Source organism: Cydia pomonella, unplaced genomic scaffold (assembly GCF_033807575.1).
Source record: "Cydia pomonella isolate Wapato2018A unplaced genomic scaffold, ilCydPomo1 PGA_scaffold_195, whole genome shotgun sequence".
NCBI classification, from domain to species: Eukaryota; Metazoa; Arthropoda; class Insecta; order Lepidoptera; family Tortricidae; genus Cydia; species Cydia pomonella.
Window position 1 is genome coordinate 112,655 of NW_026907835.1, and position 17,343 is coordinate 129,997.

Consider the following 17,343-nt stretch of genomic DNA (forward strand, 5'->3'; position numbering starts at 1 on the left):
ATCGTAAAATTTCCGACTTCTGGTCATTAAATACTTTTCCTACTCCTCTACTGTCATTTATGCATTCATTAACACGAATATAAGAATATACATAAAAGGTTTCAAGAAAAGTCTATATTGTCTATTCCTCATAACAGCACTTGTGCTTTTAATCGCTATAACGTTTCTGCGATTAATGGCTACCAACCTAACAAGATCAAAACGAATACAGTTTAAAACTAAGTGCATTGCTGCCAACTTACAAAATATTCATTTGGTTGCATAGTAAAAACAATTACTTCATAAGTCAGAAACACGCATGTGACACCCGTAATATAGCAACACCCATAGACTACGAAGACCGCTTAGCGTTGCTTGTTAGTCTCCGTAGGCTACGGTGGCCAAAATCGAGAAAAAACTGTCCAAAAATTTAATTTAGGAAGTAGCAAGTACCAGGGCCTCATGAGTTACAAGAAGGTGTTTCTGACCGGCCGGCCGCGGCCGCGGCCCGGGGCGGGCCGGGCGCGTAACTATACTTTTGCTTTGTTTACCTAAATTAAGATTTATATTTGTTGACTCGTAGGAAAAGTATTGTATGCAACGTTGTATAAGTAGGTCAAAAAATGCTCGCGGCGTATTCCTTTACAATGTTCGCCTACGCCTTCGGCTCCGGCTCACATTGTAACTCACGCCACTCGCCTTTTTTGACCCTTCTTATACAACTGTTGCATAAAATACTATTTCATTCTTCAACAAAGTTATTATTTCTTAAAGCAATTGTAGATATTAGATATTCATAGGGTATAAACACATACTAAGCGAAAGTAGTAACGAACCTAATAATGTAGAAACAATTGACCTTTGAAATAAGGGCTCGCGACATTTCATTGACCTTTTTAAGGAACATATGGCTCATATGACTCATGATTAATAACTTTAGGATGAGGTGAGAACTACTTAAAATTAAAATACACTCAAGAGCAATAAAAAAGGGTAATTTGTTGAAGAATGATCACATAATGTAGTAGAAGATTATGTTAAAGGCATTAGGTATGTTTGATGACCTACGTTTTTTCAAAGATGCAAAGATTTATTTGTGCAACATAGGTAAGTTACAAGCTGTTAAATCTTATACCTTTAAACGAGCAATTCTTGTATATATATTTATATATATATATATATATATATATTTCAGGGATCTCGGAAACGGCTCTAACGATTTCGCTGAAATTTGGTATGTGGGGGTTTTTGGGGGTAAACAATCGATCTAGATTAGTCTTATGTTTGGGAAAACGCGTGTTTTCGAGTTTTCATGCGTTTTTCTTTCGACGCAGAATATGGTCGCTAATTTTGTGTTGCCGGCCACTGTCCGTCTGGCCCAACGGGTTAAGACGCGGACTGCTAGAAACGAGTGTTACGGGTTCGAATCTCGCCCGGTGACTAACTTTTGTTTTTTTTTATATATATGTTCAAGTTTATATATATATATTTTTAATTGTTATTGTTTTAGACAAGTTTAATTTAGTAAAAAAATGTAGTTAAGATTATCACCTATACACCACCATATTACAATAAATAGTTATAACCGAGCAACGTTCGGTCGCCCAGGTACTAAATATGTAAGTATCACTATGTTGTGACTATTGGCATACAAATTCAATAATCTCATCTTAGTAAAAACTCCTGTTTCCCGTTGGGAGTAAAGAGCTAATTCAGTTAATTATATTATTGATTTCATTGGGTTTTTGCGCTTTATTCGCGGTTTTACGTAGAACCCAAAACGTTACTTATTTATGTTTATAACTGTTGGGAAAAGTAAGAAGTTTTCCTTATTAGCTCTGTAAGGAACCCAGTCACATTATTAAGTATATGATTTACATGCCATTATTAAGCTATCGTGCTATAAATCTTGTGAAAATAAAAAGCATGATCTTTTTTTGAGTTATTATTAAGGAGTTTAGAAGGTTTCCTCTATCACACCATTTATTTGATGCCGGGATGTCCCGTAGGGAAATCCCGGGGGAAAAGCATGTGCTAGTTGTGAAACTAGTTGAATTGAAAGCTTATGCTCAGTGGATGATGATAATTATATGTGATGAATTTAATTTTCTATTTTGTAAACTTGCACCCATTATGCAATCACTAGCAGATGGGAAAAACATCGATAACTGACTTTATCGATATAATAACTCCTGTAGGGTTAAAATGGTCGGCTTTTTATCATTTGTCACCATGCCTGTCACGTTCTAACAAGTATGTAAGGTAGGAAAGTAACGGGCATAGTGACAACTTGTCACTGACAAGTGATAAATATTGAACTATGCTGCCACCGCTGTAGGGCTGAGATGGTCGGCTCTTTATCATTTGTCACCATGCCTGTCACGTTCTAACAAGTATGTTAGTGCGACACAGGCATGTAAGTGAGTGCAGGTTTGACAGTAATGTTAAACTTGCTTACTGTATTACAACTTATTGTATTTTTTTTTCCTCTGAAGACTAGCAAATAGAATTTAAGTATGGCTCATGATTTCATTTTCTTTATACTGTTAGTATGTATGTTAACATTATGTACTTAATAATGAACCTCCAGGTCTATGATTCTTAAGTATGTCAAGTACTCTACATTGTACTTCAAATCCATTTGTATATGTGACTGTTTGTGTTCTAAATAAATTAAAAAAAAAAGTGTGAAAGTGACGCATGACATGACAGATGATAAAAATACGACTATGATACCGCCGCTGTTTTTATTTATTTATTTTTATATGTGCTATAAGCATGTCATTTTAATTGGGTGACTTAGATTGTTGGCAGTGGTGTGCCTCTTGGGGCTTCAACTGAAAATGATGAGGATGTGGTGAAAACCAGGATGGTGATGATTACTTTCCACTCCTGGACAGCAGACAGCCGGTTAGCCAGGATACAGCCAGCAGTGCCTCCGCCGATGATGATGAAGTCAAACACGCTGTTCCTGACGTCCAGCTCGTCTGCCCGGGTCCTGGTGGCTTTGCTGAAGAGGTCACAGCTGCAGGACGAGATCAGGCTAGAGAGAGACGAGAGATAAGAAAGTTGAATAGAGAAAAGAGGAGAGGATGTAGGATGCAAGATATATGCACATTATTATTTACTTTAACGGGACTTAAGGGCCCGTACCGTAGCTTCCTGTTCTTCTCTCACTCTCACTGGGCGTAAGCGAGCGAGATGGATGTGCGTACTCAGGACAACAAAATAAAAAAAGAAATCGCTGATTTCCCTCAAAAATAAAATTGCGCATTTTTGGAAGTAATTTTTATATATTTTAGCTTTTGTGCATAAATAGAAACATTGGTGTTATCAATGAATATTTGTACATATTTGTAATTGTTCTGAATTTTGAAGAATTTGAAGTGTGTTTTAGACCTATGTTCGTGATGTTTTTCTATACATTTATACTAACAGGGAAAGTTACAAAAAGCTTGTAAATACTCCGCTCTCTGAACTTACGATGCCTTAATCGCGTAGGTACCTTTTAATTTTAGTAATGTAGGAAGCTTCAGGGCTCCTCCACACGATGGCCAACGTAGGCCAGTCTAAGGGACGCAGCTATGCGGTGAAATGAGATAGCAATATCACTTGCTCCCTCTAACGCATAAATGCGTCCCTAGGCCTGGCCTACGCTGGGCCATCGTGTAGAGGAGCCATAAGGCCTATTTTTGGTTCATTTATACACCGTGTTTTTATTGAATTCCGTTAACTCCGGGGAATGCGTAGGACGTTCAAGGAAACTAAATGGCATAGTTAATTAAAAAATATATATATTTTTATAGAAAGTAATTAAATGTTGCATATACCGTTGTTGTAACACAGAACACGGTCATTACATTTAACTTTAAGCCACAGTAAATTTACCGCCATCTTTTGACACATGATTAAAGCTTTTAGAACGCCATTTGCATATTACTGAAAGAATAAGGATCAAAGTCAAATGGCGTTTTAAAAGTCATGAAACGACAATAAATTTACGTGGCTACTTGGCTACTAAGTTTTCTTTGAATACACCTCTATTTCAAATTCTCATTGGTAAGAATAAGATTGTTACTCGTCTACGTGACAGTGCGATAATGTGTCTTTCCGTCTTTCCAAAAGTGAGTGAATGTTAAATTCTAATTTCCGTGTGTTTTTTTCATTGCATTATCCTTTGATTAAAACGTGTAAGTTAAAGTATTGTGTAAATATGCAGTTTATTTAGTCACTTGCAATAATTTACCGGGCTGAATATACAGGTCATACTGATATGATATGATATGAGACCAACCCCGAAATCGCGAAAAAAATACTTTCCTATACAAAATTTCAAGGTTAGACAGCCAAAATTGTTTAATACGTGCATGTTGTTTTTCTCAGAGCAATAATTGTGTTAAGTACCTATAAGTGGAAACTGTTCTGGCTGTTGTATTAACTTAATTTGTTAAACTGTATGTGTAATGATATGCTGTTTGTTTCCCTCTGCAATAAATAAATAAAAAGAAAAAAAAAATTATGAAATAGACAAAAAAATTTTTTTCGCGATTTCGAGGATAGTCCCATAGTAAAAGTTGTTCAGTGTGACTTATACATATATTCACCACATAAATTATTGCAGGTTACTAAATAAACACCTTGTATAAAAACTGCCTACAATTTTGCATTAGACTCCTCTTAAGGTATAGGTATGTACATACATTATATCTGAGTGTTATCTAAAAAAAAAAAAAATCTGTTTATTTCACACCAAAAAATATGCATTTTTCTAACTTAACTACTAATCTTAAATTAAAAAGATTTTTTGAGTTTAGGAGTCTAGGCGTGTAGAATTAATTATACAGCACACTTCATCTTTATAATATAATACGTATATTATACGTAATATTGCATTATTTTCGCATTTTAAGCATAAGCATCTGGTAATGTAAATAATTGTCATAATACATTTGATCCTGTTAAAAAACTTTAGACTATTTAAACGCATTGTTTTCAGAATCCAAGTCTACATTTACCGTAAATACTACGAGAAACAATATTTAATGGACCTATTTTAAACTTGAGACAAAGTCAGAGAGTGCCATTCTAATCCCTAATAGATATCGTACTTGCAACCTATATTTCCTGATTGGAAGGATGTTTCCCAAACACTGTTTCCTCTCGACATTGAACCGGCAAAATGCTTCCTCGCGATGTTTCGTTTTTACATAACTACAAAAACGTGGAGCAAAAAAATCGCTCCCAAAACAATCGAAGTTAGGGCGTCCGCGCCCGCTAGCTGGCCCGGGTGCACGCACGGAGCGGGCGCACGCGCGCGGGTGCGGGTGTAGATAACACGGTAGTTAGCTAAATAAATTAAAACAAAAAACGTTACGCTTATCCTTGTTACCTAAATGGTCGAATGTTTTTGAATGAGCCACCTGCCGAGGTTTTCCCCAGGGTCTACAGTATGAGGTTCTTCAAAAAAGGAGTGTATAGATTTAAAGGGTCGGCAACGCGCATGTAACACCTCTGGAGCTGCAGGCGTCCATAGGCTACGGTGACTGCTTACCATCAGATGGGCCGTATGCTTGTTTGCCACCGTAGTGGTATTAAAGAAAATCCGCAAAATGATAACGTGCTAGTCAATCAGTGCTAACCCGTTATACTTACTTGCGTATTTTTACATGCAATTATTTATTATTAACGACCGGTTTGACGACCGGTCTGGCCTCGCAGATAAGCAAAGTAATATTTTTTGTTTTTATTTAATATGGATTTTCGCAAAGTAGGTAACGCCTGATTCTATTCATTATTGCGTCAATTAGCGTTACTCATATTGCAAGTTTCTGTTTGGCCCGATGGTTGACTGGTAGAGAATGCCTTAAGAGGCTGTCAATACCTAAAGCGCGCACACTGTCTATTTGTATCGGAGTAAATGAGATAGCACTGTCGCATGTTACTGGGCCTGGACAAGGGAATAATAAGAAAAATATTTAAATAAAAAAAAGTGGATTATTAGTGTAATATTTTACTCAATAGCGGTTTAGATATAAATGTTTTGAAATTGTGATTTTAATTGCAGACCCATAAGTCAAAACAATAAAGACATAAAACCGTTTAATTGTGATTTTAAGACCAATCTTTGCAATTATTTTTTATCGAGCCGATTTCGTTCAATCGTGTATCGAGTACAACCACGGTCTTTGAAATATAATTAATATGAACATATATTTTTCTTACTTGACTAAAACAAATAGTCTTTCTTAAAAAACTGTTTAAGTAACATCAATTTCAAGGACATTGGGTGTTGACAGCCTCTTAAGGCATTAAGTCCGCCATTTCTACTTTATTGTATTGTGCAATAAGGTGTTAAATAAATGAGTAAATATAGAATTAGGTAACAAATAAAAAAAAGATCTAAAATAAGGGAGTAGGTACCTAATATCTTTAACTACCTATCCGAGATCGGTCCAATAATGCATTAAGTAATCCGTAAAAGTGAAATCCCCAATAAAGGTATAAAAAAACGTTCTACAAATCCACACAAAAATTTTAACACATGAGATTTCAGTGGCGCTAAACGATGTAAATTGTAAACATTCTTGAGTTGAACAATGCCTGCCTCAGACAAGGTTGATAGATCAAGGTTACCTTTTTGCACACTGTACCGTCTAGATATGTAATGTATATGGATGTTGTGGCATTTTTGTTGGTGTCTGATTTGTAACTAATTTAGAAACAACGCGCCAAGCGGGACGTTTTGGAAACTCAAAATCCCATACAAAATGAGACAACGCAAATGCGTACGTCACGTTTCGCTGTCGAATAAATTCACACTATACTATCCGCAAAACTATCTGGCCGGTCAGGTCATAATGCCATCTCTTTCACTCTTGGTTGGTCTTAACAAGGGTAAAGGAGATAGCTTTATGATCTCAGTGGCTAGTTAGTTTTGCGGCAAGTATAGGGGTACAGGTGCATCTGAGGAAATATTTTGACAGCAATATCTATGTAATGATAATGAGTTATGAATTGACAGTTAACAATACTTGTAATTGTACATTTGTGTACTTATTAAGGGCGGTCAACAATAATCTATGACCAAGTGTTAATTAAGCCCGAAGCAGAAGGCCAGGGCTTAATTAACACGAGTTCGTAATTCTTGTACCGCCCGTGGAACACACAATGTTTTTCATCACTCTTATTTATTAATTTAATCTTTATTGCACAATACATGAAGGTACAAATGGCGGACTTAATGCCTTAAGGCATTCTCTACCAGTCAACCAATACTCTTGTGAGTAAAAAACAAAATTTTATGCGAAATAATATTAAATACGGTGACATTTCAAACATTCGTCTGCCATATTGTAATTTTTAACAGGTTAGGCATCAAATGAAAATTATGTAAAATATATTTTAAACGGCTATTAAAGTATCAAAAATATTTAATTATGAACGTCAATATTTTAAAAGTAAAATCCACTCGGTTCGTATGAATTAGTGACATAATTAAAAAATATACCCATGGGCATAAAGTAATTTAAAATTACGACCCGTGGGCATAATAAAGCTCATTCCATCTCAGTATATTGACATACAGTAACACCGTTTACGAGCAAGTGTGATGAAAATTAATTATCAATTATTACTAACCTTAATATGAATAGAATCTTCATGTTCACTCGATCCAAGTGCGTGTATTTCCCAACTACGCTCGCGAATGGAAGCAATGCGTTGCGGTGGGTTGCGAAAAGGATGCGTTTGGAAATAGGATGTGTTTGTCAGTTTGTTTGTTGGGTTCAGTTTGGTAATGATTGTTAAGGATTATAAACCTTAATTAAGTAGTAAATTTTATTAATAACTATCGTGACGATTTGGAACATAATATAACATCTTAAGAGGCAAGACCAGTTGTCATTTCTTCATATAAACGTACTAGACTGTTTCCTTCGCGGTTTTAGACCCACGTGGTTTTTATTATTTATTTCTTTATTTAAACTTTATTGCACTAAATATATACAACAATGTACAAACGGCGGACTAAATGCGAAATGGTTTGGAATTAATGGAATGGTTTTTGTGAGAGAAATGATTTTTTCAACACAGATTATTATCAATATTTGTGTTGGACTGTTTTGTTTTTCTTTGATATTTATGTTTTTTTAAGCGCTAAAGTACTTTAAACATCACAAAAGCGGTCCAATTGACTAGGCTACATGGAGAAGCGTAATAGTATTCAACACTGATACAAATTAGCCCAAAAAACAAAACAGTCCGACACACATAATTTCATTACTATTTACATTTCAAAATTTCGTTACGAATCCGTCGAACGTGTCGAATACGAAATCTTGAAATTCGAGATTTTTTCGCAGGGTTTTACAGCTAAGCTGCAGTTGTCTTTATCGCACTAATTTTAGGAGAGATCTCGTTCAAACCAATTTTCGGTGGAAGTTTGCATGGTAATGTACATCTTTTTTTTTGTTTTATCATTCTCTTATTTTAGAAGTTACAGACATTTAACCACTTTGGAAGTGTCTCTCGCGCAAACTATTATACCATTTTTGAAGACCTATCCATAGATACCCCACTCGTATGGGTTTGATGAAAAAAAAATTGAGTTTCAGTTCTCAGTATGAGGAACCCCCAAAATTTATAGTTTTTTTTTTTCTATTTTTGTATGAAAATCTTAATGCGGTTCATGGAATTACATCTACTTACCAAGGTTTAACAGTATAGTTCTTATAGTTACGGAAAAAAAAGTGGCTGTGACATAAACGGACAGACAGACGGACATGGCGAATCCATAAGGGTTCCGTTTTTTGCCATTTGGATACGGAACCCTAAAAAGCGACTGCCATCTGACCTATCTGTGTAAACTAGGCCTTATTAGGATTACTCCGGTTTCCTCACGATGTTTTCTTTCACCGAAAGCAACTGGTAAATATCAAATGATATTTCGTACATAAGTTCCAAAAATTTCATAGGTACGAGTCGAGATTTGAATCCGCGACCTCCGGATTGCAAGTGCGGCTACTTCTTCTCAACTCGTCGCTGCTAAAATTCACGTGACTAACATTCATTATTCTAGTTTGGATTGGCAGTTTCTATCAAAGATTATCCTCTTGCTAGGCCCCCAGATAATCGGTCGACTGAACACGCGCACTGTTCACGGTTCACGCTTCACCGCTTTCGCTTCAACGATTGTAAATGCTTCCTATGATTAGTGATGAAAATATACAACTTATTCCGAATGGCATTCAGCTTAAGAGGGCGTCCATTAATTACGCGAGGGATTTCTATCACGGCGTCAAAAATATTAAACAAAACACAATTTGCTTTATTGATTAATTATTATCAAGCGATGGGGATCGAATCTTTATTAAATCAATACCATAATTTTTTACATCTTTCCATGACATTTAATATATGTATAGAAGAATTGAGTCAGATTTTGGCATATTCAAATGAATCTAATTCTTTCAAATTTTTACATTATTTTTGGCCGAAAAAAATACGTGATATTTGCCACATCATCTCCTCCCCCCTCTCCCCACGTGAGAATTAGTTATTTTTAATGCACTTCTACAATATGGGTATCAAATGAAAGGGATTGTTGAGAGTAACTCAAAATAACTAAAAAGTAAAAAATAAAATAAAAGTATTTTTTTTTTTAATAAAAGCTTTTATTTAAATGCTCTAAAAAGAAGAAAATAAAATTTTCCTTTAAAATTTTAATCATCAACTTATAACCTCATTATACACAATTTACCTATATATTCATAAAAGCTTGTCGCGAGGTTTATATATATAAATTGTGTATAATGAGGTCATAAGTTGATGATTAAAATTTTGAAGGAAAATTTTATTTTCTTCTTTTTAGAGCATTTAAATAAAAGCTTTTATTAAAAAAAAATACTTTTATTTTATTTTTAACTGTTCTGATTACTACTTAGTGCATTTGGTCTCGTAAAGCACCATTCAGTGAAGTACTTACAATGATGGCATTATAAATTGTGTATGTTATTCGTTGCCTACTTCCGTTTGTATATTTTATACAAATTACATTTAAACGTTTCATGTTACATCTGTTATGACGATAACAAACATATACGTAATACCTAAATTTTGTTACCAAGTATAATTTTTTGTTGAACAACCCTGACGTTATATTGTATGAAATAATATTAAGTTCTTATACCAATGCATTTTTGGAACGACTTACGAAATATCCTTTACCAATCATTTTCATTTAAGGAAAACATCGTAAGGAAATCGAACTAATCCCAATAAGGCCTTATTACTCTCTTCAGTTTTCGAAAAAAATGTGATTGTTCCGGCCAATAGGGTTGTTTCCATCTACAAATCTTAGGGCAGATTAGTATCCCAATAAATTCTTTTGGATTATAAGAACATGTTAAACTACTTTTAGGGGACCTGTAATGACCATATTTTTGTAAATATTGAATTTAAAATATCTTTTGGCACACGTCACGTGACCAAACTCGAAACGTCTTTGAAGATTCTGATGACGCCACAACTCTCGGATTGACACTGTTGACAGTTAGGCGATAAACAACAAATGACAAATGTCAGTTGACAGTTTGTATCTTCTACGTGTGTATGTAGTTATGTGTCAAACCGTGAACTGTGACGTCACACAACTTTCAAAGAGCGTTTTGTTCGCGAAAGCATCTGTCAAAATATATTTTGTTGATTTAACATATTTAAAGCCGTTTTTAGTATAAAAGTTGAATTTTAGGGCAACTTTTAGTTAATGTAGAACGTAACACAAGCGTTTCATAAAATTGGATACAACCCTATTCCTTAAGTACGACCTGGCAACACTGACTGAACTAGTGTCAAATACTAGGACGTTTACCTTATATTTGTTGTCTTTTGCGATCAGTGAAGGTGTAAGAGATACGAAAGATAACCTTTAGTTGTTTCTTGAAATAGCAAACCGGTAAGAAGCAAGTTTTTTTACCTGTGTCTGTTTTTAACGGTGCCTGACCTTGCTTGTAGTAAAGGAGAAAATTGTGGGATTAAGTATACTACATTACCTACTCATGAAACTGTTGCCTACGGTATTTCTAGACCGATACCACCTTCAAGAGAATACTCGAATCTTAAAGGCCGACAACGCACTTGTATTGTAACCCCGTAATAATAATAATAAAATTCTTTATTGCACACTACATAAAAAACAGATACAGAAATTGATAAAATATACACATTGGTAGGTAACAACAGGCGGACTTATCGCTAAAAAGCGATCTCTTCCAGACAACCCCTTCCCTTAGTTAGCCTCCTACATCATTAAAAGTTGGGCCATAAGAGCGCCCCACATTTTTTGCTCTCTTCATTTGTTTCGGACACTAGGGTAAAATTGCCTATAGTTGACATAGCATAGGTACTTCAAAATTAATATTTATTTATTTATACCAGTGTTGGCCGAAAGTTAATTGCAATTGACCATTACAAATTAAACCGTAACGGACGGTTACAGTTTACGGTTTAATTTGTAATGGTTAATTGCATTAACATTTCGGCCAGCACTGATAATTACTTTACCCAGATGCATCGTCTAAAATCATCTTCGAACCATGGAAAAAATATTTAAAATTTTAGGTTAAATTAAACCAATGACTTGTTTTGGGTATAATATGGGCTAATAATATTATGAAGCGAGGCGTAGACTAGCAAGAACTTGCATGCAATTTTCGTTACATTGCCGACTAATAAGGTAATTGCATTCAAAAGATTGATTAGATACCGCAATGTAATGCAATTTCTTGCTAGTTTACATTTCTTGTCCGAAATAACGGTTTGAAATTTCATTTCGGGAGAAAACGTTTTCCATTAATAAAATCTTAACAAATCACTTTGATTTTGATGTCGATCGCTTCAGCATAATATATTCTAGGTTTCGCTAAAAAAAATGTTTTCCTAATTTTGAAAAAAAGGAAAACCTAGTTTTTCGTTGTCAATAACATACAAAAAAATCATGGATAATTAAAAATATTTAAAAGTGGAAAAAGGTTTTCTCTTTTTGTATGGACGATACTTCCCTAGCTCTTAACCTAAAAGATGAAATTTGGTTTTGTCCATATATGTAGAGAGGTAAAGTGCTATATGTCAAGATAGAAGTTTTGACAGATGGATAATTTTCAATTTTTACTTAAGGTGAACCAATAAATGATACAAAATTGTTATATAACAAATTTAATTAATATCATTTTATTTATGAACTTACATCAAACATTTATGTGGCTTACTAGACATGTCACATAGGACTCAAAACTATTTTACATAGGTATTCATTGAAAAATATCTTTACAAGTTTTAAAACCTTTATTAAGTATGTCATTTTAATATTAATATTAACAAAAAAATTACTTTTTTTAATTTCAGACCAGAAATGAACATTGCAAGTTACGAAAATTATATGACTGTGTGTACTTCCATCTAAAAACATTAGAAATTCTACTTAAAATAATCTAAAACTAATCATTTACAAATGAACTTTCATAAAATATTAGTATGTATGTATTCGTTTTGTCTGTTTTGAAAGACTTCATACAAAATGTGAAATATTGTTTATTCGAATTAAGCTGAAAACTGCCGTTTTCAAGTTGCCTTTTCAACCTCTTCTCTGTGAAATTTAATGAAAAAAAAATTGTTAATGTCTATTTATATCATAGGGTCTCGGTCTAGGGTATGTCTATTTATATCATCATTTGACGCGAGAAGTAGGTATATATGGATTTAAAAATTAAAAATGTAAAAATATATATGTAAGAATATTATTAAAAATATCTAAAGTTGCACACTTTTTAATTCCATTACGCTACGTTTTCATCAGAAACGTATGAGGATACAATAGCGAGGGATGTGTTTATTAAGAAGCAATAGAATCACTTCATTCATATATTCTCGCTCAGCGCAGCTCTCGTCGGCAATTTTCTATTGGCATCCTCCCACATCTTTAGTGGAAACGCAGTCTAAGGAGATAAGAGGCTTACGTTCGTGATTAATATCACATTTATCACCATGTGGGTAATTAATAAGGTAAGTAATCATATTTCATAGAGATAAGGCGGTGTAAATAAAATCTTGACATTTGACTTAAAAAGGTTATCTATTTCGCTCTTTTTGCTCTCCGCACTACCAGGCCAATTGGAGTTTTAGTTATTAAATCTCATTCCAATATGATACTGATCTGATACAGACCTGTTAGTGTCAAAAGTGACGTTTTTGGTTGAAAGTTGACATAATGCGCAATTCAGCAGGTCCTCTATAGCTTGGAACCATCTCATATTGGAATAACGTCAGATCCATGTTAGATCAGTATCACATTATATTTATGGAATTGGCCTGTTCGTGTTTGTCGGACCATGCTAACTCCGCACGGCATTTGTAATGATAAAGGGCGGCAAGTCTTTAATGCCAAAGTCCTATGAAAATATGACGATTATAATGATTTTTACTTTGTTCAAATCGATGCAAAGATAGCTTCGACGGATAAAGATCGTGTCATTCACGAAGACGCGTGCCTTGACTCGTATTATCATATTATTAAAGGTTAGATTTGAGAAATCTGCGCGACATCGTGGATGACACGAACTATACTAGTCATACTCATAATAATCGAGCGATATAATCTATGACATAAGCTAAGCGTTTAAACGATTACAACATATAATTTTAGATAATATGTGATAATTCATTTTAAATATTTTTGATTCGAGTATATGAAACGACGGTATGAAATTTTAGATTTCTGAGCTGGTATTTGAAATTTACTGTATTAACAATTATTATCTTAATAATAGGAACATTAGCATATTGTTAACACGTTACAGTAATAACTGTAAAAGCTGCAAATGCTTCTGAATGTTATTTAATATTGATTATTGTCTAGTTATAATAGAAGTCTATTTAAGGAAAGTTATAATATTAATGACACAGTGTAGGTGGGTTACTATGGTTACGCGAGGCATAGATGCTCATAGCGCATTATATTATGGAGTATTTTAAGCTTGCGGCCTAGATCTTGCTGTAATTTGCCTAACTTTGACATTTAATTTTACAGGATTGCCAAGATTTATATTTCCTTATAATAAATGGGCGTATATTTTAATGTTTATATTACACATTTGTCCATTACAAAACTGTTCGCATAAACACCCAAAATCCATCGCCTTTCCAAAATTAATGACTAGACGAACATACTTTTAAGTTAAAATGATTTTATTTGGCTTTTTATTCAGCTTTTTTCCTTATATCTACAGGTGTTACATAACCTTGTCTTCAAGCATACTTGGACCCCACACACAATTAAATATAATGGCTATTTCTTATAACTAATACAACATAACAAAGATCCAGCTAACATACCCTTCATAAGTTCAAGAAAATGATAGTATCTACGTCCTTTATTAATATCTCATTATATAAAAGACGCAATGATTTTATATAAAACAAAAAACGTGTACAATCAATATAGACTGGATACAACATGATTTTAAATAACATATCAAATGAATTCTTAAAATATCGACCCTATTGGTATTCACACTTTACCTATTGTATTATGTACTTACTTAAAATACCCATTGTACTATTTCTGTTCTAAGAGTTGTGGTTAATTTGCAACCAGTGACTTTGAGAAATTGCTTGGTACATTTTTTGTTACAATTCGCTATACCTATTCTTGAAATGACATTAACTACCATGTCGAATCAATTTTGTTCGTTCTATAAATACATGAAGTAAATCTATATTATAATACATACAGAGTAGGAATGTCACGAATATTCGCATTCGTATATACGAATATTCTCATCATTTTAAACATTCGCATCGACGTTCGCATTCTCATCAAATGCAGCGAATGTTTTGCGAATGCGAATGTGCGCAGGTCGTGTCCTGTCTCGTCGACTCGCGTATGGGCAGTGCGCGCAAACTGCTTCCAAGTAGGTAATGCATTTTGATTTTGACCAGTAGACAGCATTTCGCAACACTTTAAGATTACATGTTTTATATACTTACAGATTTTTTTCTAATTAGGAATGATAATAACAAAACAACATTCCCTAACATTTGTATACGCATTCGGACATTCGCATCCTGGACATTCGCGAATATGAAGAATGCGACATTCGTGACATCCCTGCCACAGAGACACAACACATATTATTTGGATTGTTATTTTTAAACAATCAGTATTTGTGTTCTTGGCCAGTAATAAAAAAAAAAACTAATCAAATACCTAAGTCTGATAGCGTAATGTATTTAAATTAATTGCAATGCAATCGATAGAATGAGACATAACAATACGTATTTTCATTAAGTAATTGAAATCAATATACCTAATTATGTAGTTGTTAGGTACTGACGTCTTTGATTTGGCAAATAAACTCAATTGGTATTGGTACCAATAGCATGTAATAAATAGGTAGGTACAATTAAGTACGTGCCGTTACGATTACATCTGTATTGAATGGAATATTCATAGGTCAATTGTCGATAACTGTTGAGACTTAAATTGGCACAATTTAAGATCGGTATTAAAAATACCATTCATAATTTGTTCAATTGATACTTTATACATAGGCGCATTTACCTTACCTACAAATTGTAGGTCAGAGAACATTTCAACATAACCTAAAAATCTGGGTTAATCAAATGCCAGATTCACTTAAAATCGCTATTCAGACAAAAATAGTACTTAGTATTTGGCAAAATCCCAGAATTTTGAAAAAAATCGTTCGTGCCATAAATAAATACAGGTGTTTTAACAATGGAACACATGGCCGGATTTATTGTAATTGGAATGTAAATACGTTGTTATTTGAAAATCGAATCACTTAATTCTAAGCGGGTTAGTAAAATGCGCTAAGAATGTACGGACGTCAAAGAAAAAGTACAATACATAGTAAGTACCTACTTAAGTGACCATTGATAGACTTTACGACTTTGTGTTAAGGTTCATTTTAGGAATATCTTTAGTATATTTTCGTTGCACATCAAAGGGGGTCACATTTTGCTTAACAGGTCTATAAAAACCAAGATTTCAGCCCAGATTCAGTACAATTTTGAGAACTAAGCACCATTGTAAAACTTTGAGATATAACTAGGTATATTTTAGAAAACTTGAATATTTTGGCAGGCCGCAACCTGACTACCCTAGCAAGGCATCTGTTTGAGCCTAAAATTAATTAGTTTACCTATTATCACATGAACAGATTCTAACTGTTTGGTTTAAGGCGCTTTCTATGTAGATGCTCGCAGAGACTGCACAGATCGTATGGCTTGTTGTCTCCGAATGAGGTGATCCTAGGTTCCCAGCTGCATCCTCTGAGCTTCTCCTTAACGCACTTCCTACTCGTTTCTATCAGAAACCTCTTCCCAGGGTCCATGAAAGCCGAAGTTTCGTAAAGCAAGCTGCGGTCTCCGAGCACAAGTATAGCATCGTACTCGCTCATCGGCAAAAATCCTCTGTTATTAGTGATGAAACACTGTCCGCAGCGACGACTTTTGAAAACATTCGCTCCCTCCGCGTCGGTAAAAACAGGACTCCGAGGCGCTACGAGATAAATCAACGCATATTTATCCCCAACACGCAAATCGTCGCTCACAAACGCGAAATCAGTATCCGGGGACATGGAATATGACACGAGAACGTACACGGTAAAGTAGAAAAGCACTATGAGCACAGACTTTTGTAGTTTTGAGACCTGACGCCAGCACATTTCGGTAGCGGCGTGGACATGTTTTGCGTGGCGCGTGTGGCATTGCCGGCGCGCGTTCACCGTCTGAGCGAGACGCACAACGGTCGATACCCCTCGCCCTTCGAGTCACCCCTTCGGCAAAAATACCTCCGTTCCAATCTCAACCTTACCTAGTGCAAACAAAGTCTAATTTTCATTGTTTAAATATCAGACACTTGTCGAGTGATGACGTAGTTCGCGGCGCGAACTACTATTCGTGAACGGATGAGTCTAAAACACAAAACGAACCAAAATAACTACGTCCTCTTCCCACCAATACTAATTACTAATATCGAGGTCAGAATTTAAACTGGTTTTTTCCGATCAAGTCGCAACTTAGTAGAATCTATGAAGAAACGTCAGACCGGTTTCCAATTCGCAATGTTCATATGGTTGTAGCGTTTGCGTGTGCCGTACGCTTGCGTGGCGTGACGTTTGACGTGAAGTTGGCGCCAGGCGTTAGCGTGACGCATGGAATGCGACAGGGATGCGTGGGGTTTTCGAAATGCCATAATTATACGGCTGGTCACAAACTGACATTATGAACAGCGTTATCATATTAAATTACTTATTAAAGTTGCGTCAAATAGTTCTAGCTTTCAGA

At 34.7% G+C, this 17,343-nt stretch overlaps 2 protein-coding genes across 2 annotated transcripts in view; both read right to left on the minus strand.

Moving 5' to 3' along the window:
• LOC133533672 (glucose dehydrogenase [FAD, quinone]-like) overlaps positions 1 to 7,640 on the minus strand; it is a 25,286-nt gene extending 17,646 nt beyond the window's left edge. Inside the window, exons 1-2 of the mRNA XM_061872697.1 lie at positions 7,618 to 7,640; positions 2,863 to 3,022 (exon numbers count right to left, since the gene is read on the minus strand). Coding sequence (XP_061728681.1) covers positions 2,863 to 3,022; positions 7,618 to 7,640 — 183 coding nt within the window. The remainder of the gene's footprint in view (positions 1 to 2,862; positions 3,023 to 7,617) is intronic.
• Positions 7,641 to 12,173: 4,533 nt separating this feature from the next.
• Positions 12,174 to 16,834, minus strand: LOC133533669 (uncharacterized). Its single transcript, XM_061872694.1, has one exon. The coding sequence runs from the start codon at positions 16,719 to 16,721 to the stop codon at positions 16,218 to 16,220; it is 504 nt and encodes a 167-aa protein (XP_061728678.1). The 5' UTR covers positions 16,722 to 16,834; the 3' UTR covers positions 12,174 to 16,217.
• Positions 16,835 to 17,343: the final 509 nt, after the last annotated feature.

Coding starts and splice junctions, on each gene's coding strand:
- LOC133533669 (XM_061872694.1), bottom strand. CDS start 16,721: ATGTGCTGGCGTCAGGTCTCAAAACTACAAAAGTCTGTGCTCATAGTG.